Genomic DNA, 17,373 nt, shown 5'->3' on the forward strand with positions numbered 1-17,373 from the left:
CACTTTTGCATAGAAATTTGTAATAAACAAATGAAAAAGGTGGTCCTGATTCATCTGAATAACTGTCATTGCAAATGGAAGTTTCTTTTTCTTCAAGAAATTAATACTTTCATTTAGAAAGGACACAATAAGGCAGACAGAACTCATTTTTTGCAGTGAGCGGCGCCTTTTTGAATAGATTTCTGTTGGCAGAGAGCATTATGTGCGCTGCTTATGTGTCTCACGTTTTAATTAACCGCATGCTGCGCCTTGTGTTTTTTGAAGGAGCGCTCTGAGTGCATGAAGTTGAAAAAAAATTTTTTTACGTCATCACGTTGCTTTTTTTATTGTCCAATCAAATGATTGGAGAGTCGGGCCTTCCATTGTGGTGAGATTTGAGTGAAAGGGCAGCTGATTCAGGGCAGCATTAAAAAAAACCTGCAGCACACTGCTCTTTTCTAAATGAAAAAACATCAAACAAAAAAGGCAGTGCAGTGCGCCTTGCGTTTTCAAACCTGAAAAACACGTTCTGTCTGATCGGGGCCTTAATTGATCAAAAGTGACAGTAAAGACAATTATAATGTTTCAAAAGTGTTCTATTATTTCTAATTAATTCTGTTCTTTTGAATTTGTATTCTTCAAATAATCTTGAAAGAAAGCATCACAGTTTCCAATAAAATATTCAGCAAAACTGGTTTCAACATGGATAATAAGAAATGTTTTTTGAACTGCAAATCAGCATATTAGAATTATTTCTGAATATGATCGTAACACACTGAAGACTGGAATGATCACATGAATAAATTAAATTTTAAAGCATGTTAAAACAAGAGAATAGTTATTTTAAATTGTAATAATATTTCACAATATTACCATTTTACAGTATTCTTGATAAAATAATGCAGCCTAATGAGCCTAACTGACCCTTAACATTGGTGTGTGTGTGTGTGTGTGTGTACTCACTGTCATAATCCTGCAGCAGCTCTACAGCAGTCATCAGTACAGCACGGTGTTGGGGGTCTTTGATGTTGAGCTCATCCAGATCTTCTTCCTCTAGTAATTTAAATGTGTCCAGGTCTTCATACCCATTAAATAGGAACGTTGGCATATGCTCCTAAAATACACATTCACACATTCACAGATGAAACACCCTGTAGAGCAGTAGCACTATGTAGGACCTTTACAGCTAAAAATACCCCACTCCACCCTAGTAGTTCAACTATGGTGGGATTTATGTGTGGGAATGTTTCCAGACTTCAAACTCTATATTGTGAAAGCCAACTATCATTACAGTCCATTAATACACTAAAAACAATGAGGCTTTAAATGTGTCCTGGTGTCTATTGTAGCTGTAAGTCTTGTAATGTGACATTATTTAAAGTTATAATGCAGGAGCTTGTGGGAGGTCTGAAGGGTGTGTATGTCTCTATGTTTAAATACATTTTTTTTTTTTAAATGGCATAGGGAAATAACCTCATCCCACATTCTCATAGTTAATGTGCTTTAACAAGAGCCGACCACCTTTTCATTTTCTCATCTCTCCCCACCCCACTCTTACATTTTGTCAGTATAGATTAAAGATGAGCAGCACACTCAGATTTATGTTAGATGATTATAGATATACCACTTGAAATTTAAAGTATGTACATAACTCAGTAAAAGTTGTTGTGTGTGGTCTTAGTCTCACCTTCAGGTTGATTCTCTCCAGGAGTTCCTCAACAGAGCTGGGTTTGGGCGGCCTGCCCTTCCTCCTCCTACGAACTGCTCGTTTGGGCTTCTCCTCTTCTTCAGCCAGCACATCCACATAGATGAACTTAAACGTGCCAACTTTGTTATTGAGCAGACCCATCCAGGTGCCCATGGGTGGCTTACTGATGATATCAATCACATCTCCTCTCTTAACAGAAAAACAAATAAATTAAATAAATAAATACATATTTATTAAAAAACAATTTTCCAAAAAGAAATAAAATGAACCATGCTAGATACAGTCTGGTATCACCAGCATCTTCCTTCTCATTGAATTAAAATAATTTAAAGTGCCCCTATTACGGATTTTTTGAAAATGACCTTTCCTGTAGTGAATGAAAACATCCTGCAAAGTTTTAAATCTGAAAGTGCACTGTATATACATTTCTCAACAAAAATCACCAGCAGCACTCAATAACATCACGTGCATTTTGTACTCAAATAGTACTTTATCCTAGTTTTAAACTGTGTCATTGTTGGTAGATACTCAAATTTGAGCTGTTTCTGCAATTCATACCAGGAAAAAGGTGCAAAAACTTTAAAGGGACTTTCACGGAAAACGGTTTGCGTTCGTAGGATATCATACATGATTTGCCCATATGATCTAAGATTACAATTCCTAGCAGTGACTTTTGGAGTCAGAAGAGAACATAAGTAAGGAGGCAATTTACGAAATATGGCCTTAAAAAGAAAAGTATACCAATGCTCCAGTCTGCGATTGTGCAAAGATGGCCAAACAACACTCTCATACAAGCTACAGTGTGGAAATTAGAATCAGTTAGAATCAAATCTCAGTGCTGCATGATATACTGAATCTAACATTTTCAAAGAAGATTGATTTGCATGCATTTATTAAGTATAACCATAATCCAGCATTGTCAAAAATGTTGTTTGTATTAGTGTTTTTCTTGTACTAAAAGAGAAGCAGCCTTTGTTTCTATAGTAGAACCCTAACTTTACTCTAATTTTTTTTTGTTAAACACTATGCTGTTTGAAACAAATATTCTTCTAAAAGAAAACCAAGTTATTTACTCGTTCAATTACTTTCTCATCTAGTGTAACAATTTGACAAGCATCTTCTATTTTCCTTGATTTATAAAAGCACATCCTTTTAGTTTTATCGGCATTTAATACAAGTTGCAATTTATTAAGATTCTTCTGAATAATTTTCTGTGTGTTCAGTACCTTGAGCTTGAGTGAGTCTGTATCATATGGACTCGGTGTGAAGTCTGTGTGAACTCTTGCTCTGCCGCAGAATGGGCCTCTGTACGGAGGCTCTTCATCATCGCCATCCTCACTCCTCACACTCTCTCTGTTGCTGGCTGATGAGTCTGTGGTGCTCACAGTCTGTCCACCTGTGAGGGGACCAATGCAATCATTAGTCAAACCACCCAGCAAAACGTCTGCATGATACGAGGCATCATTCATGTCCATAGCACAAATATAATTTGCGATGAAACAGAAGTAGACAGATCTTTTCTTCCATGTTGTAACACATTGGAGTGAAATGTATTATCGAAAAAGGGGGAACAAATAGGCAGGGACTTAGTTCTATCCATCGGTTGGTGATTAGGAAGAGGCAGATCAAAATGCAGTCTGCGCCTGCAATTGATTGTAAGAAAGGTGTTTTATGTGGACTAAACAATTGAAGAAATCTGCCACAATTCAGCAGAGAGAAGTTTTCACCAGAAGATCGAGTTGACAATTTGATTAAAAATTACGAGGCCAAATTACAATAAAACAATTAAGCTCAAATTAACTATGAAAAAAAGTGATGCTTGCCTTAGCAAAGAACACACACACACACACACACACACACACACTTACTCATGGAGCTCTGTCCACTGAGGGAGCTGCGGAGACTCTCAACAGACCCTCCTGCCTTGAGTTTGGGCTTTTCTAGAGAGTCTGTGTCTGGCTGGGGAGACTGAGGACAACTAGGCGTCCCATCTGGACTGGACTATACAAAGAACAAACACGAAAAAATTAAAGCGTATCATTATTTATAAAAACAAATCAAGAAAGATAGAGATGATGTACATACTACATTCTGCACTGCTGTAAGATCATTCTTTAGTGTAACAGTAATTCCACTACGTTACCACTAGGTGGGACTACAACATAATATTTGATTACAGGGCACAGGCTATTAACAACAAATGTGCTGTGTTGGCAAATGACATTCTCTTTGCATAGTTGAGCTCAACAATGACTAATACCCACCCAGAGATCTACATTTAAGGGGTGATGAATTGAGGAATCAACTTTCCCTTGAGCTTTCTATATTTAAAAGGACATGGTAATATAAGAATATCCTCTAAGTTTCAGAGCTGAAAACTTCCTTGTTAGTCAAAGACAAATGACTCACCCTAATGTTTATAGACACCAGGCTCAGCAAACTATCTTGTGCTTCATTCTTACGTCATAGCACTACAAAACACACCTCACAGAACATCTAATCCAGGAGCCCCACCCACCAACTCATGGAGGTGAGCTAGCCAACAACAATAAACATGCCGAGGAAGATGGCAAGATATTGCACTATTCCTGGTTGTGGAAGAACACAGTTGCTGCCTAAGCTTCCTTCAGATCCTAATATTAGGAATGAGTGGTTGAATTTTATTTTTAATAAAGTTCAAGCTCATGTGGGGAAGACATGTTCACTTAATTTCACTGCGGAATCGTTTGTAAACAAATCTCTGGTTGATGCTGGATTTGGATCCGACACGAATGATACTTATGCGAGTAAAACGTGTTTTTATATTTAATAGTATTGCATTGTTATAAATCGTTATGCTTATGTGTACATGTCAAACAGAAACATACCTTTAGCACGCTGGACTTTAAAGGGTTAGTTCACCCAAAAATGAAATTGATGTCATTTATGACTCACCCTAATGTCGTTCCACACCGTTAGACCTCCTTCGGTTCACTGATTCATAACCGTTTGAATCTTTATTTGAGGTTTGAACACAAACGCGGAAGAGAATACAATGCTGAATAAAGTCATAGTTTTTGATATTTTTGGACCAAAATGTTTTTTCGATGCGTCAAGAGATTCTAATTAACTAACTGATGTCACAAATGGACTACTTTGATGATGTTTTTATTCCCTTTCTGGACATGGACAGTATAGTGTGCATACACTTGGATACGCTCTCGGACTAAATAATAAATATCTTAAACTGTGTTCTGAAGATGAATGGAGGTCTTACGGGTGTGGCACGACATTGGGGTGAGTCATTAATGACATCAGTTTCATTTATGGGTCAACTAACCCTTTAACACATATGGGCTAGTGCTCGCAAAGCCCGGCTGGCCGATGAATCTCATAATATTCCGTTCTTGATCTGTGTCGTTGTCTCCCTCGAGTCTCGACTTGACATTTGAAGGGCGGTGCGCGTGCATGTTTGTGTCTTTTCAAGCTTATATTGACCTATTGTGCGGGCTATGTGTAATATAAAAATAATAGTCCAATCAATCGCGGGTGGATGACAAATAAATCATTGTTTGATAAAGACGTTTATGAGCCCTGTGATCAAGAAAATCATTCCGGTTGCCGCTTCTTCCTCAATCTCTCCACTCCCCGATGTGTACTGACAGCTTAAGCTCATTAAATATGCAAATCTTATCCAATCCTAGCCGTGGGCGTTTACTTCCAAGTCTCCAGTGCGGCACGCCCATCAAAACTCAGCGTTCAGGAGAGAGCCTCAAAACCAGTGTAGAAAATAGCCTATTACTTATTAATTATGATGTTTTTGAATGTAAAAACCACACAAACATCATTAGTTGAAAATTAAAAAGCCAGATCATGACACCTTTAAACATGCTAAAAGAGATATAAGATCTGGTAATCTTAATTCATTGACAGTCCCTTGCTCAAGGCTAAAATGCAGAGGAGATAGAGACTTTTTTTTGGTAGGGCCTAGATTATGGAATGGCCTACTAGTCCAACTTAGAGTAGCTCCCTCTTTCTCGGTTTTAAAACTTCTTAAAACTCATGTTTTCTTTAGCTTTTAACATATGTTAATTATTACTCTCTGCTGTTTTATACTGTCATATTTGTACGTACAGTTTCTTATGTACACTTTGGTCCGTCTTGTGACGGTTTTAAATGTGCTTTAAAAATAAATAAACCGTAACTAAACTAAAACGCTTTGCCTAATGATAACTAAAACCTTGTGAGCTGCCTACAGAGACAGCATGTGAATACAGGCAGTGAGTGTATATTCAACACTGTTAGGGTGTATTCAATCGGATGAGCTTGTATTAGACTCCAGGCTACATAAAGTGATGTTTGACCCTAATTTGAGACGCTGAAAGTGGGACACACATGTGCTTCTTTCCCCTTGAGTAAAGGCAGGGTCTCACCTCTGAACAAGCCTGATCTATAGCACATAACTCAACACGGTCAAAGCAAGCTTGCAAGAATCTGTGTGTGTACCTGTTCAGATAGAGACCCAGCATATTTCTTGGACATGCGTTTCCTCATGGTTTCTTTGACAGACTTGACTTTCTTCCCTAGAGAGATACGAGATGTGGTGGGAGATTTCACAGCATCCCTATACAAAGCCTCCTGCTCCTTATGCCAGAGAGAAAGAGACAGAAAGAGAGCAATTAAGCACACTGAAAGCCAGCCGATCAACACAACTGGATTACAAACACTGCAGCTGCATATGAGAGCTGAGACCAAGAAGAAGCGACAGACGCGTGTACTCACGCTAGGCTCGGCTGCGTTGACCACATGGAGGGAACGATTAGACAGGTCAAATCCTCCAAAGCTACATGTTCTCTGCAGAAAAAAATACATAATTACTGTGAATACACAATCAAATGAATATATTTAGAGAGGGTCATTTAAAACGATTCACAAAATCTCAATGATTCATGCTGCTCTTTACAACAGAAACCACACATTTTAAAATGAACTGCCAAAAGAAATAGTTCACAGTATGACCCGATTTCCTATTCAACTCCAAATAAAATCATTCAGAAGCTGTTTAACATTATGTAAATAAAACAGCGCTTTCTTGTAAATCCTTGAATGAACTGAAAGAATTATGAGAAATAAAGCAGAAATGTGAACTGACTTTACAGCAACATCTTACATTGCTCATTCAACTGGCTTTTTCATTTCATAAAATTTTGTTGAAATGTTCTACAAAAGAGGCAGAATCTGAAATTTTCATTAAAAAATAAACAGATCAAGATCTAAATGTATAGTATGAGAAGCGGTTTCATGTTCCATGGAATAAGATCATGCACTTTAAAGAAAAAGAAATAGAATAGCACATACAAAAACATCCACCAAATTTAGAATTCATGCCCAGGCTGAAAGAGGCATTTCCAACCCCAAATTAATGAAAACGTTTACTGATGAAGATCACGTTCATGTTCACATTCACTATGAATGACGGCGAAAATCCGCAGACGGCAGACTCTACAAAGCTGCAGAAGGAATCCTATTCATTTTATTCTTTTTCTAGCACCCTCCATTTTCTCACAAGGACTGCGAGTTTCAACTATGATCTGACACACATGACTGACTACAAGAGAAATAAAAGGAGAGAAGCTCAGGATAGGGAAAGATGAGACTTTCAGTATTATCAAATTCTGTTTCTCTTCGATACATTTCTCAGATTATGAAGTTTTGACTCCATACTGCAATAATACTGACAAGAGCCGTCGGCTAACTGACAGTCTAAGGAATTTCTAACTTTAATAATCACCACAGACATGGGTGAAGATTTTTTGATTAAATTGTACCCTACAGAAATTCTCTTTTGCAGCTTTGCAGCAGCCTGTTCCTTCAGTGCAGCAGGGGGCACTGTAGATCTGCTCTTCTGGCAACACTCACAGACTTCTGCTGAATGCGTAAGAGCACGCGCTTGGTGCAGCGATCCATGCTGGACGCCCACTTCCTGTTCACGTCTCTTTCGTCCTCCAGGAGCCAACGCCTGTCTGCCTTACTCAGTGTGACTGGCCTAACCAGCCCAGTCCAGTTCAAGTGGCCATACAAGCTGCGTTCCACCACGTACGTGATGTTGAGCTCGCTAACTGCCGTCCTTCCCTTTAGACGCCTTGGTGGAAACAGCCAGCTGCCCACTACTCCACTCCCACAACTTTTCCCCTTCTCCCTGGCCAATGGAAACTCACGAGCAGGAGGTGAGGCAGGCAAGGTGGAGGACGGAGTGATGGTTTTCTGAGCATTGCAGGAACGTTGGTAGAGCAGGTGCTTGGTGGAGTATGCATAGTTTGGGTCAGGCTTATTGCGCTGCCACAAGGAGACGGGTGGCCGCTTGGTGCTGTTAATGTCATCTAAAGACACCAGAAGGGGGTGCGGCTTTGGGCGGGGCCTAGTGAGGCCGTAAAAGGCGTAGACACTGTCAGTACTTACCCCGTGAGATAGAGACGATAAGGCCTTCCGCATCTCTCCGTCTGTAGATGAGCGGGAGACTTTAGCATTGTCGTCTCCCTCCAATTCAGAGAAAGAAGAGCCGCTACCCCCCACCACACCCAGTCCGGATCCGGCACTACTCTTCCGCGGGGGGCGGATCAGGCCATGAGGATGTGCGCCGGGGGTCTTTACTAACTTGTGAGCAGGTTTCCAGGCATCAAGGCTGCTGGTGGAGGGTGAAGTGGCCAGGCTATCTGTGTCCCCGTCCAGAGAAAGCTGCTCTTGGGCAAGAGAGGACAAAGAGGAATCTGTGCACTGGGCCGGCTTCTTGTGGATTTCTGCATACAGTGCGTTTATGTCATCACATAAGGGAGCTGCATCCAGACTGAGCGAATCTGCAAGAAAATGACAATCAAAGCTAAAACTATAAACTGAAATGTAATGACTCTGAATACAGTGAATGACCTCTATCCTACTGCAGGTAGTACAATTCTATGTATGCTATTTTGTCTAAATACCATCGAAAATCTTTCATTTAAAAAAAAAAAAAAGGATTTTTTGATGCAAGTACAAATGGACAGAATTTATTTGAAATGGAAATATTTTGTAACATTAAATGTCTTTACTTTTTTAAATTTTTAAATACTCTTTTTTTTTTTTTTAAATCAATTGAATGCATCCTTTCAGAATAAAAACTAAAATTTCTTAAAACAGTAGCATAAATTAAACATAAAACACTAGGGGCCCTATTGCACACCCAGCGCAAATGGACGGCAGGAACAACGCAAGTGTTTTTTTGCTAGTTTTAGCCGACGCAGTTATCAATTTCACGTCTGGTGATCTCGACAAGACGCATTGTTAGCAAGTTGCTATTTTGAGGCAGCTGAAATCGACTGCACCATTGACCAACAAAACCTGGTCTAAATTCAATGGAGCAGTATTTTTTGTTATTTAAAGTCTTTCCGCTCACAAATTCTGCCATCTAAATTGTGAATCCGCCATGGTGCAAAGGCAACTGGTTTTTAAAGGGACTGGGAGATGAGACGCAGTGCACTTGCACCATGTGCTTCAGACAACGCACTCAAACTGTTAAACTGGGCCCTAAAAGCTAATATCAATTGCTTTAAATGCTACAAATTAATTGTGGGCATCACAACAGTATAATGTACACCATGAAAAATAGATATTTATTTTGAGACTTGCTAACAGTATCATTATATTAAAGGGTTAGTTCACCCAAAGAAAATTGATGTCATTAATGACTCACCCTAATGTCGTTCCACACCCATTAGACCTCCGTTCATCTTCTGAACACAGTTTAAGATATTTTATATTTAGTCCGAGACCGTATCCAAGCGTATGCAAACTATACTGTCCATGTCCAGAAAGGTAATACATCATCAAAGTAGTCCATTTGTGATATCAGATAGTTCATTAGAATCTCTTGAAGCATCGAAAATACATTTTGGTCCAAAAATAACAAAAACGACGACTTTATTCAGCATTGCCTTCTCTTCCTGGTTTGTTTTCAATCCTCAAATAAAGATTTAAACGGTTATAAATCAGCGGATTGATTTATGATTCGGATCGCCAATGTCACGCGATTTCAGCAGTTTGATACGTGATCCGACCCCAGGAAAAGAAGACAATGCTGAATGAAGTCGTCGTTTTTGTTATTTTTGGACCAAAATGTATTTTCGATGCTTCAAGAGATTCTAATTAACCCACAGATGTCACATGGCTTGGCTTGCTCAGTTGGGCACACTAAAAATATGATTAAAGTTATTCAACTTATTATACAAATAAAATGTATGAATTAGGTCTTATTTAATTCTATAAATTATAATACTGATCTGCCAACATTGTCGCTATATGATAAATTAAAATAAGCTGATAACATCACTGTTTTCTCCAGTACGACTGTACAGCCAAATCTAATTTTGTCGCAATATTATCCTGTTTGGCACTGTGAAGCTGCTTTGACACAATCGTGATTGTAAAAGCGCTATATAAATAAAGTTGATTGATTGATTGATTGATTGATTGACATATGGACTATTTTAATTATGTTTTTATTACCTTTCTGGACATGGACAGTATAGTGTGCATACACTTGCATACGCTCTCTGACTAAATATAAAATATCTTAAACTGTGTTCTGAAGATGAACGGAGGTCTAATGGGTGTGGAACGACATTAGGGTGAGTCATTAATGACATCAATTTCATTTTTGGGTGAACTAACCCTTTAAAACATTTCAGTTAAGAATATTTTCATAACAAACATCAGTTAATGCCAGATAGCAAAATATTCTCTTCCAGCTACCTTCTGAGCCATGTCTTTTGCCGTCATCCACTTTGATGAGTTTCTTGCGAACACGTCGAGTCGAGTTGACCAGCTTGTGAAGCCTTTTGAATTTCACAGAGTCTTCCTGCTCATCATCCGACTGCTCCACAGACTAGAGAGAGAAAACCCAGCTTCAGTATTACATCACACCATAGAAACATGCGTTCACACAACATCTCTTCCATTTAGACATACACAAAAACAGAAAAGGATGGTTTCTATTGGTATGAACAGATTATGACATGTTTAGGATGGGCTCTTGATATTAGGGACATGACTTGTGAAAACATTGCAGTATGGAGTGAAGTGTTATGAAGTTGAGTCCAAGAAACACACAAAAGTCTTGTTTTTTTAAAATAGATGGGAATGAGTGAAATTAATAATTCAGATAGGGACTAAACTGTTGAGATGATTTATGACCCTCCTCCCCCCAGCCTCATATTATATATATTTATAATAAGGTAACACAGTATGGGCATCAATTATGATACTAAAACCTCTTATCCACAAAGATAAAGCCTTTTAATCCTTTTTATCCAAGTCCCAGACTTTCAAATTACAAAAACATTTTGTTCTCTGCAAACATACACCACATTATGGGATGAGATGGTATTTTATTTTGACTAACAGGATATAATCGGTGCTAACCACAGACTGTTTTTAAATCACCAAAAGAGCTGTTTTGACTAATATTAATGATTGGCAAATATATCTAGTCAGCCTAACAAACCACACACTTTAGTGTTCCACTAAGATGTTGAGGTTGAAAGCAATCTGTTACTGGAAACCTAAAGCTCACCCAAATACACACAAAATCACACTGGTTCACCACTGGCATTGAATAATCTTTCCTAATTATTCGAGGCCACAATATCCACCAGACGAAAGGAAGTTGATCTTGATGATGGACAAGAAATAGAAGATTCGGACACACAACAGCATGGTTTAAAGAGTGTATTCTGAGAAACCAAGCAGAAAAACGAATGTACATAGTGAACAAAAGCTCACATATGAAAAAAAAAAAATCCTCAACAACTGGACAATCTCATTCAGGACTTCAAAACGTGATGCAAAACCATAATTTATTCTGCTCAAATCCAGTCAACAGCAAGTTTACTTAACTATATTTAAAACAAGAGAAAAAGAAAGGAGAAAGAGAACAAGACAACGAAAATACAGTGCAGAAAAGTTTCCAATGTTCCTACCAGCCGTAGTTTCCTCTAGGACAGATGTTAGCTGATGTTAGCAACACAATCTCACATTGAGATGAATATAAACTGTAAAGAGTTTTTTTTAAGGAAACTCTGGAAAATCTGCAAAATCTGGAGGTAGGGGAGTAACTGTGGCAAAAGGCGTGAGCTTGGGCGTCCGGAAACGCTGCGAGGTCTCCCATATGACCCCTGAACATCCTTAATGGTCTTCAGAGGGGAGAAGGAATGTGTGCCAGATAGAAGAAAGGCTGGCCTGGTTGCAGTCAATTCATAAAGAGATACAGTACATCCTCTGTCATAGTGGATGCTGACACTGATCCCACATCAGTTTACTCTGGCGGAGCTGTGACGGGTCACTATATTGAGTGCAGTTGACACTGATCTCATGACAGGGGAACCCTGCAGAAACACAGCAAGCTCTCGATGTTCTGATTAATGTTAAACTGAGCTCAGATCAGCAGGACCCCCAGAGTGAGTTATGCCCATCGGTTTAACTGTTAGCAGACTAGGGTTGACCCATTTCCATTTATAAATAGGGGATCATCAGCCCAGGGGCCAAGATTCCTACTGAGATCCATTTACTCATTCAGACGCTGAGATTCAATTTGCACATGCTTATGTGTACCAATGACAGACAGGAGGAAGTGTGTGTGTGTGTGTGTGTGTGTGTGTGTGTGTGTGTGTGTGTGTGTGTGTGTGTGTGTGTGTGTGTGTGTGTGTGTGTGTGTGTGTGTCAGAAACAGCCTCGGGTGTTCAGAGATACAAGGTCTTTTTATGAATAAGACTTTCTTACCTCGTTTCCTCTCCTTTTGCAACCACAAGTAAAATTGAACAATGGGAGAATCTCACGAATAAATGTCATCATATTTCACCCCAATAAAGGAATAAGAAATAATATTTGAAACGTTTCAGAATTTTTTGCAAGACTATTCTTTGAAATCCTCTCTCTCTCATATATATATATATATATATATATATATATATATATATATATATATATATATATATATATATATATATATATATATATATATATATATATATATATATATATATATATATATATATATATATATATATACACACACACAGATTTATTTATAATTTGAAAGAGTGTGCATGAAAGTATACAACAAAAAAGTATTGATTTGGGGTTTATTGATTTTGGGGTTAAATATATCCTGTAGATTTCTTGACACAGACGCACAGAAAGTGCTGCAACATGGACGGGCAGTGAATCCTCTGAGCGGACAAGGATTTGCTGGGCGAGTGAGTCATTCTGTAGCTGTAAGCGCTGAGCAAAGCAGTGCTGTGGTTGGTTAACATCAAAAAGCATTGCAAAATCAGCTTAGCTGTTGACCATTAGAACAGGAGGTGTATGTTTATTTGCGGAGGCTGGAAGTTGCTCAAAGTTTCCATGATAACTATGTGTATATTAGTGTATTGGTACGTTATTTCTCAAAAAGGGAAAACTAAATCCACTGTCACCAAATCTTTCAAGGCTTTAACTAAGAACACATTCATGCCCAGCTTGAGACGGACCTTCAGTTTCGAAGCAGAAAAAAAAAAAAAAAAAAAAACAGCCAAATATTGCCCTTCAGTTAAGACGCACATTATGACCTCATCAACAGGGGATGTTTAGTGTGCCAGCTCCCCATGCCAAGTAGAAATGACATCATTACTAGGGGTCTTACAGTGATGCCGCCAGTGCCAGATGCTCATTACAACTGTGCCATTACAACATCAGCAGCTCCTTATAACAGCATGGTCACATAACATCAGCTTTTCAGATAAATCTTTAGTTGATTCACTGGTTTATAATTTGTGATTAAAGGTGCACTCAGTAAATTTAGCTAATTTAAAAACTTTGTATTGTAAAAATGTGGTTAAAATGATTAGGTCATCATTTTAAGATCACATGACCAGCCTCAGCCTAATAATACTCATCGCTGACTGCAGGTAAAACATCCATAACAACTATTTTCCAGATCAGCATACACACAAAAAATTCTGAGTCCACCTTTAATGCATGACGACTACAAAGCATCCTAAACTTTATACACGCTAGTTTCCAAAAAATGAAAGTGTGTTCAATGTGGTTATAGCAGAAAAGGGGATGAATTGGGTTGACGTAAGGACTGCCTGGGTCGTCGTCAGTCTGAGAAGATTTACCTCCCTACTAACACCAAGATATAGTCCGAGTACAGTGAGAGACATTACTAACACTTACTGCTGGGGGAAAATAAACTTTGATGTGACTGAATGAGGTTATGTTATAAACACACCCACCCCTACGTAAACTCAGATCTACAGTCTGGGTGGTTGGGCATAGTACTTACATTGCAGGCGGAGGAGAAGTTAACAGTGGGACTGGATCCATCAGTCCAATCTGCTGTGTCTGTACTGCTGCTCAACTGTCTGTTCCTTTCATATTCCTTTAACTATGGAGAACAAGAGGTCAAAGAGAGCCGCCCCCTCGCCCTCACACACCCTATCTGTTACAGAAATACAGACTGAGAATACCCCACACAAACACAGGCACATATGAAAGCGTCATGTCCATTCAAACAGAGATTTGTTTTTTTTTTAAATGTGTTAATCATTTGTATTTATATAAACTACAATCCAAAAGTTTGGGGTCATTAAGATTTTTAAAAATATATATCTTTTTACTCAGTAAGGGTAAATTGTTTTAAATTTTTTAAAAGTAACAGTAAATACATTCATGTTGTTACAAAATAATGATGTTCTTTTTGAACATTGTATTCATCAATGAATTCTGGAGAAGAAGAAGAAAAGTTTCACAGCGTCCACAAAAATATTAAGCAGCTAAACTGTTTTTAACATTCATAATATTAATCAATTATTTATTTCTCAATATCATAAAATGTCAAAGATTTTTGAAAGATCATGTGACACTGAAGACTGGAGTAGCGGCTGCTTAAAATTCAGACTTGCCACCACAGGAATAAATTACTTTTTACATTCATTTATTTATATATATATATATATATATATATATATATATATATATATATATATATATATATATATGTATATATATATATAACATTATATATAACATTATATATATATATATATATATATATATATATATATATATATATATATATATATATATATATATATATATATATATATATATATATAAAACACTTTTTTAAAATATTTGTACTATTCTATTTTTGATCAAATAAAAGCTTAAAATTATTATTTAAAAAACATTAAAATATATTGACCACAGACTTTTGAACATTTGTGTATTTATAGGCATTAGTACATAAAATTGGTTAAATATTTGTTTTTTTTTAATGATTAATATACATTATTTAGGTTCAATTACTATCATCCCAATTTAAAATTTTTCCCCTTTGTAACAATACCAAAGCAATAAAAATGCATTATGACCGAGACTATCCTATCTTAAACTCATAAAAAAAGGTGCATGACGCCCTTGGACACGCACACATAAATATACTATAAAAAGACAGAACACAGAACAAGTAAAGCAAGGAAATACTAAAAAAAACATTTGCATTCAAACAAACAAACACACACACACACACACACACACACACACACACACACACACACACACACGTATATGTGGATAGGACAGACAAATGTTCATGCATGCTTACAGCATTTATGATGTCAACTATCCACAAAGGCTTAGCATTGATTCAAACTTTAAATCAAGTCATTCAAGCTCATCATAACTACCAGCCCAAAGGGGAAAAAAAACTCAAGCAGAAGAGAATTTGAAGATTAAAGAAAACCCAGCTGGTTAAAGGAATCATCAATGCCAGCCTTGTGGAGAGAAGAAAGCCAGATTCTACAATCATCCATTAGGTTCATTATCAGCTGATAATTAATCATTATCATGTTCTCAAAACACAATGACAGAAAGAAAAAGAGACCTACTTTCACCCAACACTTTTGAACAAATGAAAAAGGACAGAACCGACCATCCCCAGCTAAACCTACTTCAGAAATTAGACACCAAAGACCCTCCTTCATCTCAACAAAACATGATTTACACTAAGGGATCTACTGCAGCCCTAAAATGCAGGGTCAGTGCGCATGTATTCATATGCATGTGAGTGTATGTAAGTGTGTGCATGTGTGTTTTGGAGAAAGGAAGAAGCAGGGCGGAATCAGTCTGGGTGAGTAAAGTTAGTACACATGAATCTAAGCAAGGGAAGCTCATTTGCATTATGGTTCAGGGCTGAAGGGTGCCTTTACCCGTGCCAGCGCCTCCTCCACTGTGATCATTTTCTCTTTCACCATCATCATCAGCTGGATCCGTTCCTCATCACTCATAGTGATCTCACTGGCCACATAGCCAATGTCCTCTCCTGCAGGGTCAAAGGTCAAAAGTGAGTAGCAAGAACAAGGGAAAGTCTCTGCAGAGCAATTCAGTTCATGCAGTGACCATCATATTGCTCATGTAGGTACTGTTTGTCAAGATCAAGTTTCAAAAACATTTAAATTCAGCAATGTTATATACAGTTTCACACACATTTCCTTAGACAAAATCTAGTTCTCATTTTAAAGTAAACAAAAACTAACAAAAACGGACTTTTTTTAGTGATAGATGGAACTACAGCTGCCATATTTAGAGTTATTATTTCTTCCATTTGTATTTCTATGAGTAAAATTAAAAAAAACTCTGCTTTACAGTATCTCTGAATAATAATAAAAAAAGAATGAAATGGATAGTTATGAAGGAAGGAAACATGAGAAAACCGAGTTTGTTTTTATTACCTTTTGACGTTTGCCTTGTGACCCCTTTCTGTGACTTTCGGAAGTTCTGCCAGAAGGATTTGTTTTTCTTCTTGTTGTCCCATTTTCCTGTATGTGAATAGAGTAGAAAGCCATCAAGACCATAACAATTATTAACATCAATTATCTAGCATCTATATGTCTGTCCATCTAGAAGAACACAAAGTCCAGCCACCAGAACATTCCAGTTTGGAATAATCCAAAATTAATTCCAATTAAATGTCCAGAAAACCACCAAAACGTCACCATAATAACAGTTGTATAGTTTTTATAATGAGAAACAAACCTGATCCATCCTCAGAGCTGGATTTGTGCAGAGGAATTCTGTTGAAAAAATAAATAAAAAATAATTAAGATGTGTTCCATAAAACATCTCATCACTGAACATTACTTCTATCAGATATGCCCTTATCAGGTAGTATGCATGTATGTGTGGAGGCTGGATTTGTGTAAACCAAACGTAGAATGATTATTAGAGCCAGCAGAGGGCAGTGTGGTGCTGTTCACAGGGCACATGTCAGGCTCCTGAGGCTCACAGGGCACAGATGAGACGCTCCTGAGACAGCGAAACGAGACGAGAAAGACAGAAAGTGTGTGTGAGAGAGAAGTGGAACGACAGCCACCACAGGACAGACACTGCCTGATTATATTTCCACTCCGCTCCTCTAGGGCACAGTGCCCTTGGAAAATACCAAAATAACGAAAATCTAACACAAACAGACCAGCACTCTTTTATGGAGTCCATGGATAAACACACAGCACTAAGATTACACAGCTATCATATTAATACTGAAAGAAAATATTTGTTCTATTTAGATCCTAGATCAAGACTACCTGGAGAATGACAGTTCTACAGTAGCAGTGTTTGGAACCAACAGAACCAAA

At 37.7% G+C, this 17,373-nt stretch overlaps 1 protein-coding gene across 10 annotated transcripts in view; it reads right to left on the bottom strand.

The window, feature by feature from the left end:
• The window catches only part of sash1a (SAM and SH3 domain containing 1a), a 296,359-nt gene that overhangs the window by 13,213 nt on the left and 265,773 nt on the right, over window positions 1-17,373 (bottom strand). For 5 of the 10 annotated variants that reach the window (XM_067417628.1, XM_067417637.1, XM_067417632.1 and 2 more), the window contains exons 5-16: window positions 16,775-16,812; window positions 16,471-16,557; window positions 15,949-16,061; window positions 14,022-14,123; window positions 10,451-10,583; window positions 7,586-8,520; window positions 6,449-6,520; window positions 6,173-6,310; window positions 3,556-3,688; window positions 2,914-3,083; window positions 1,667-1,876; window positions 943-1,093 (exon numbers count right to left, since the gene is read on the bottom strand). In XM_067417628.1, the coding sequence (XP_067273729.1) occupies window positions 943-1,093; window positions 1,667-1,876; window positions 2,914-3,083; window positions 3,556-3,688; window positions 6,173-6,310; window positions 6,449-6,520; window positions 7,586-8,520; window positions 10,451-10,583; window positions 14,022-14,123; window positions 15,949-16,061; window positions 16,471-16,557; window positions 16,775-16,812 (2,282 nt within the window). The remainder of the gene's footprint in view (window positions 1-942; window positions 1,094-1,666; window positions 1,877-2,913; window positions 3,084-3,555; window positions 3,689-6,172; window positions 6,311-6,448; window positions 6,521-7,585; window positions 8,521-10,450; window positions 10,584-14,021; window positions 14,124-15,948; window positions 16,062-16,470; window positions 16,558-16,774; window positions 16,813-17,373) is intronic. The other 5 variants (XM_067417634.1, XM_067417638.1, XM_067417629.1 and 2 more) reach the window with 4 other exon arrangements.

Source organism: Pseudorasbora parva, chromosome 15, assembly GCF_024679245.1.
Source record: "Pseudorasbora parva isolate DD20220531a chromosome 15, ASM2467924v1, whole genome shotgun sequence".
NCBI lineage: Eukaryota > Metazoa > Chordata > Actinopteri > Cypriniformes > Gobionidae > Pseudorasbora > Pseudorasbora parva.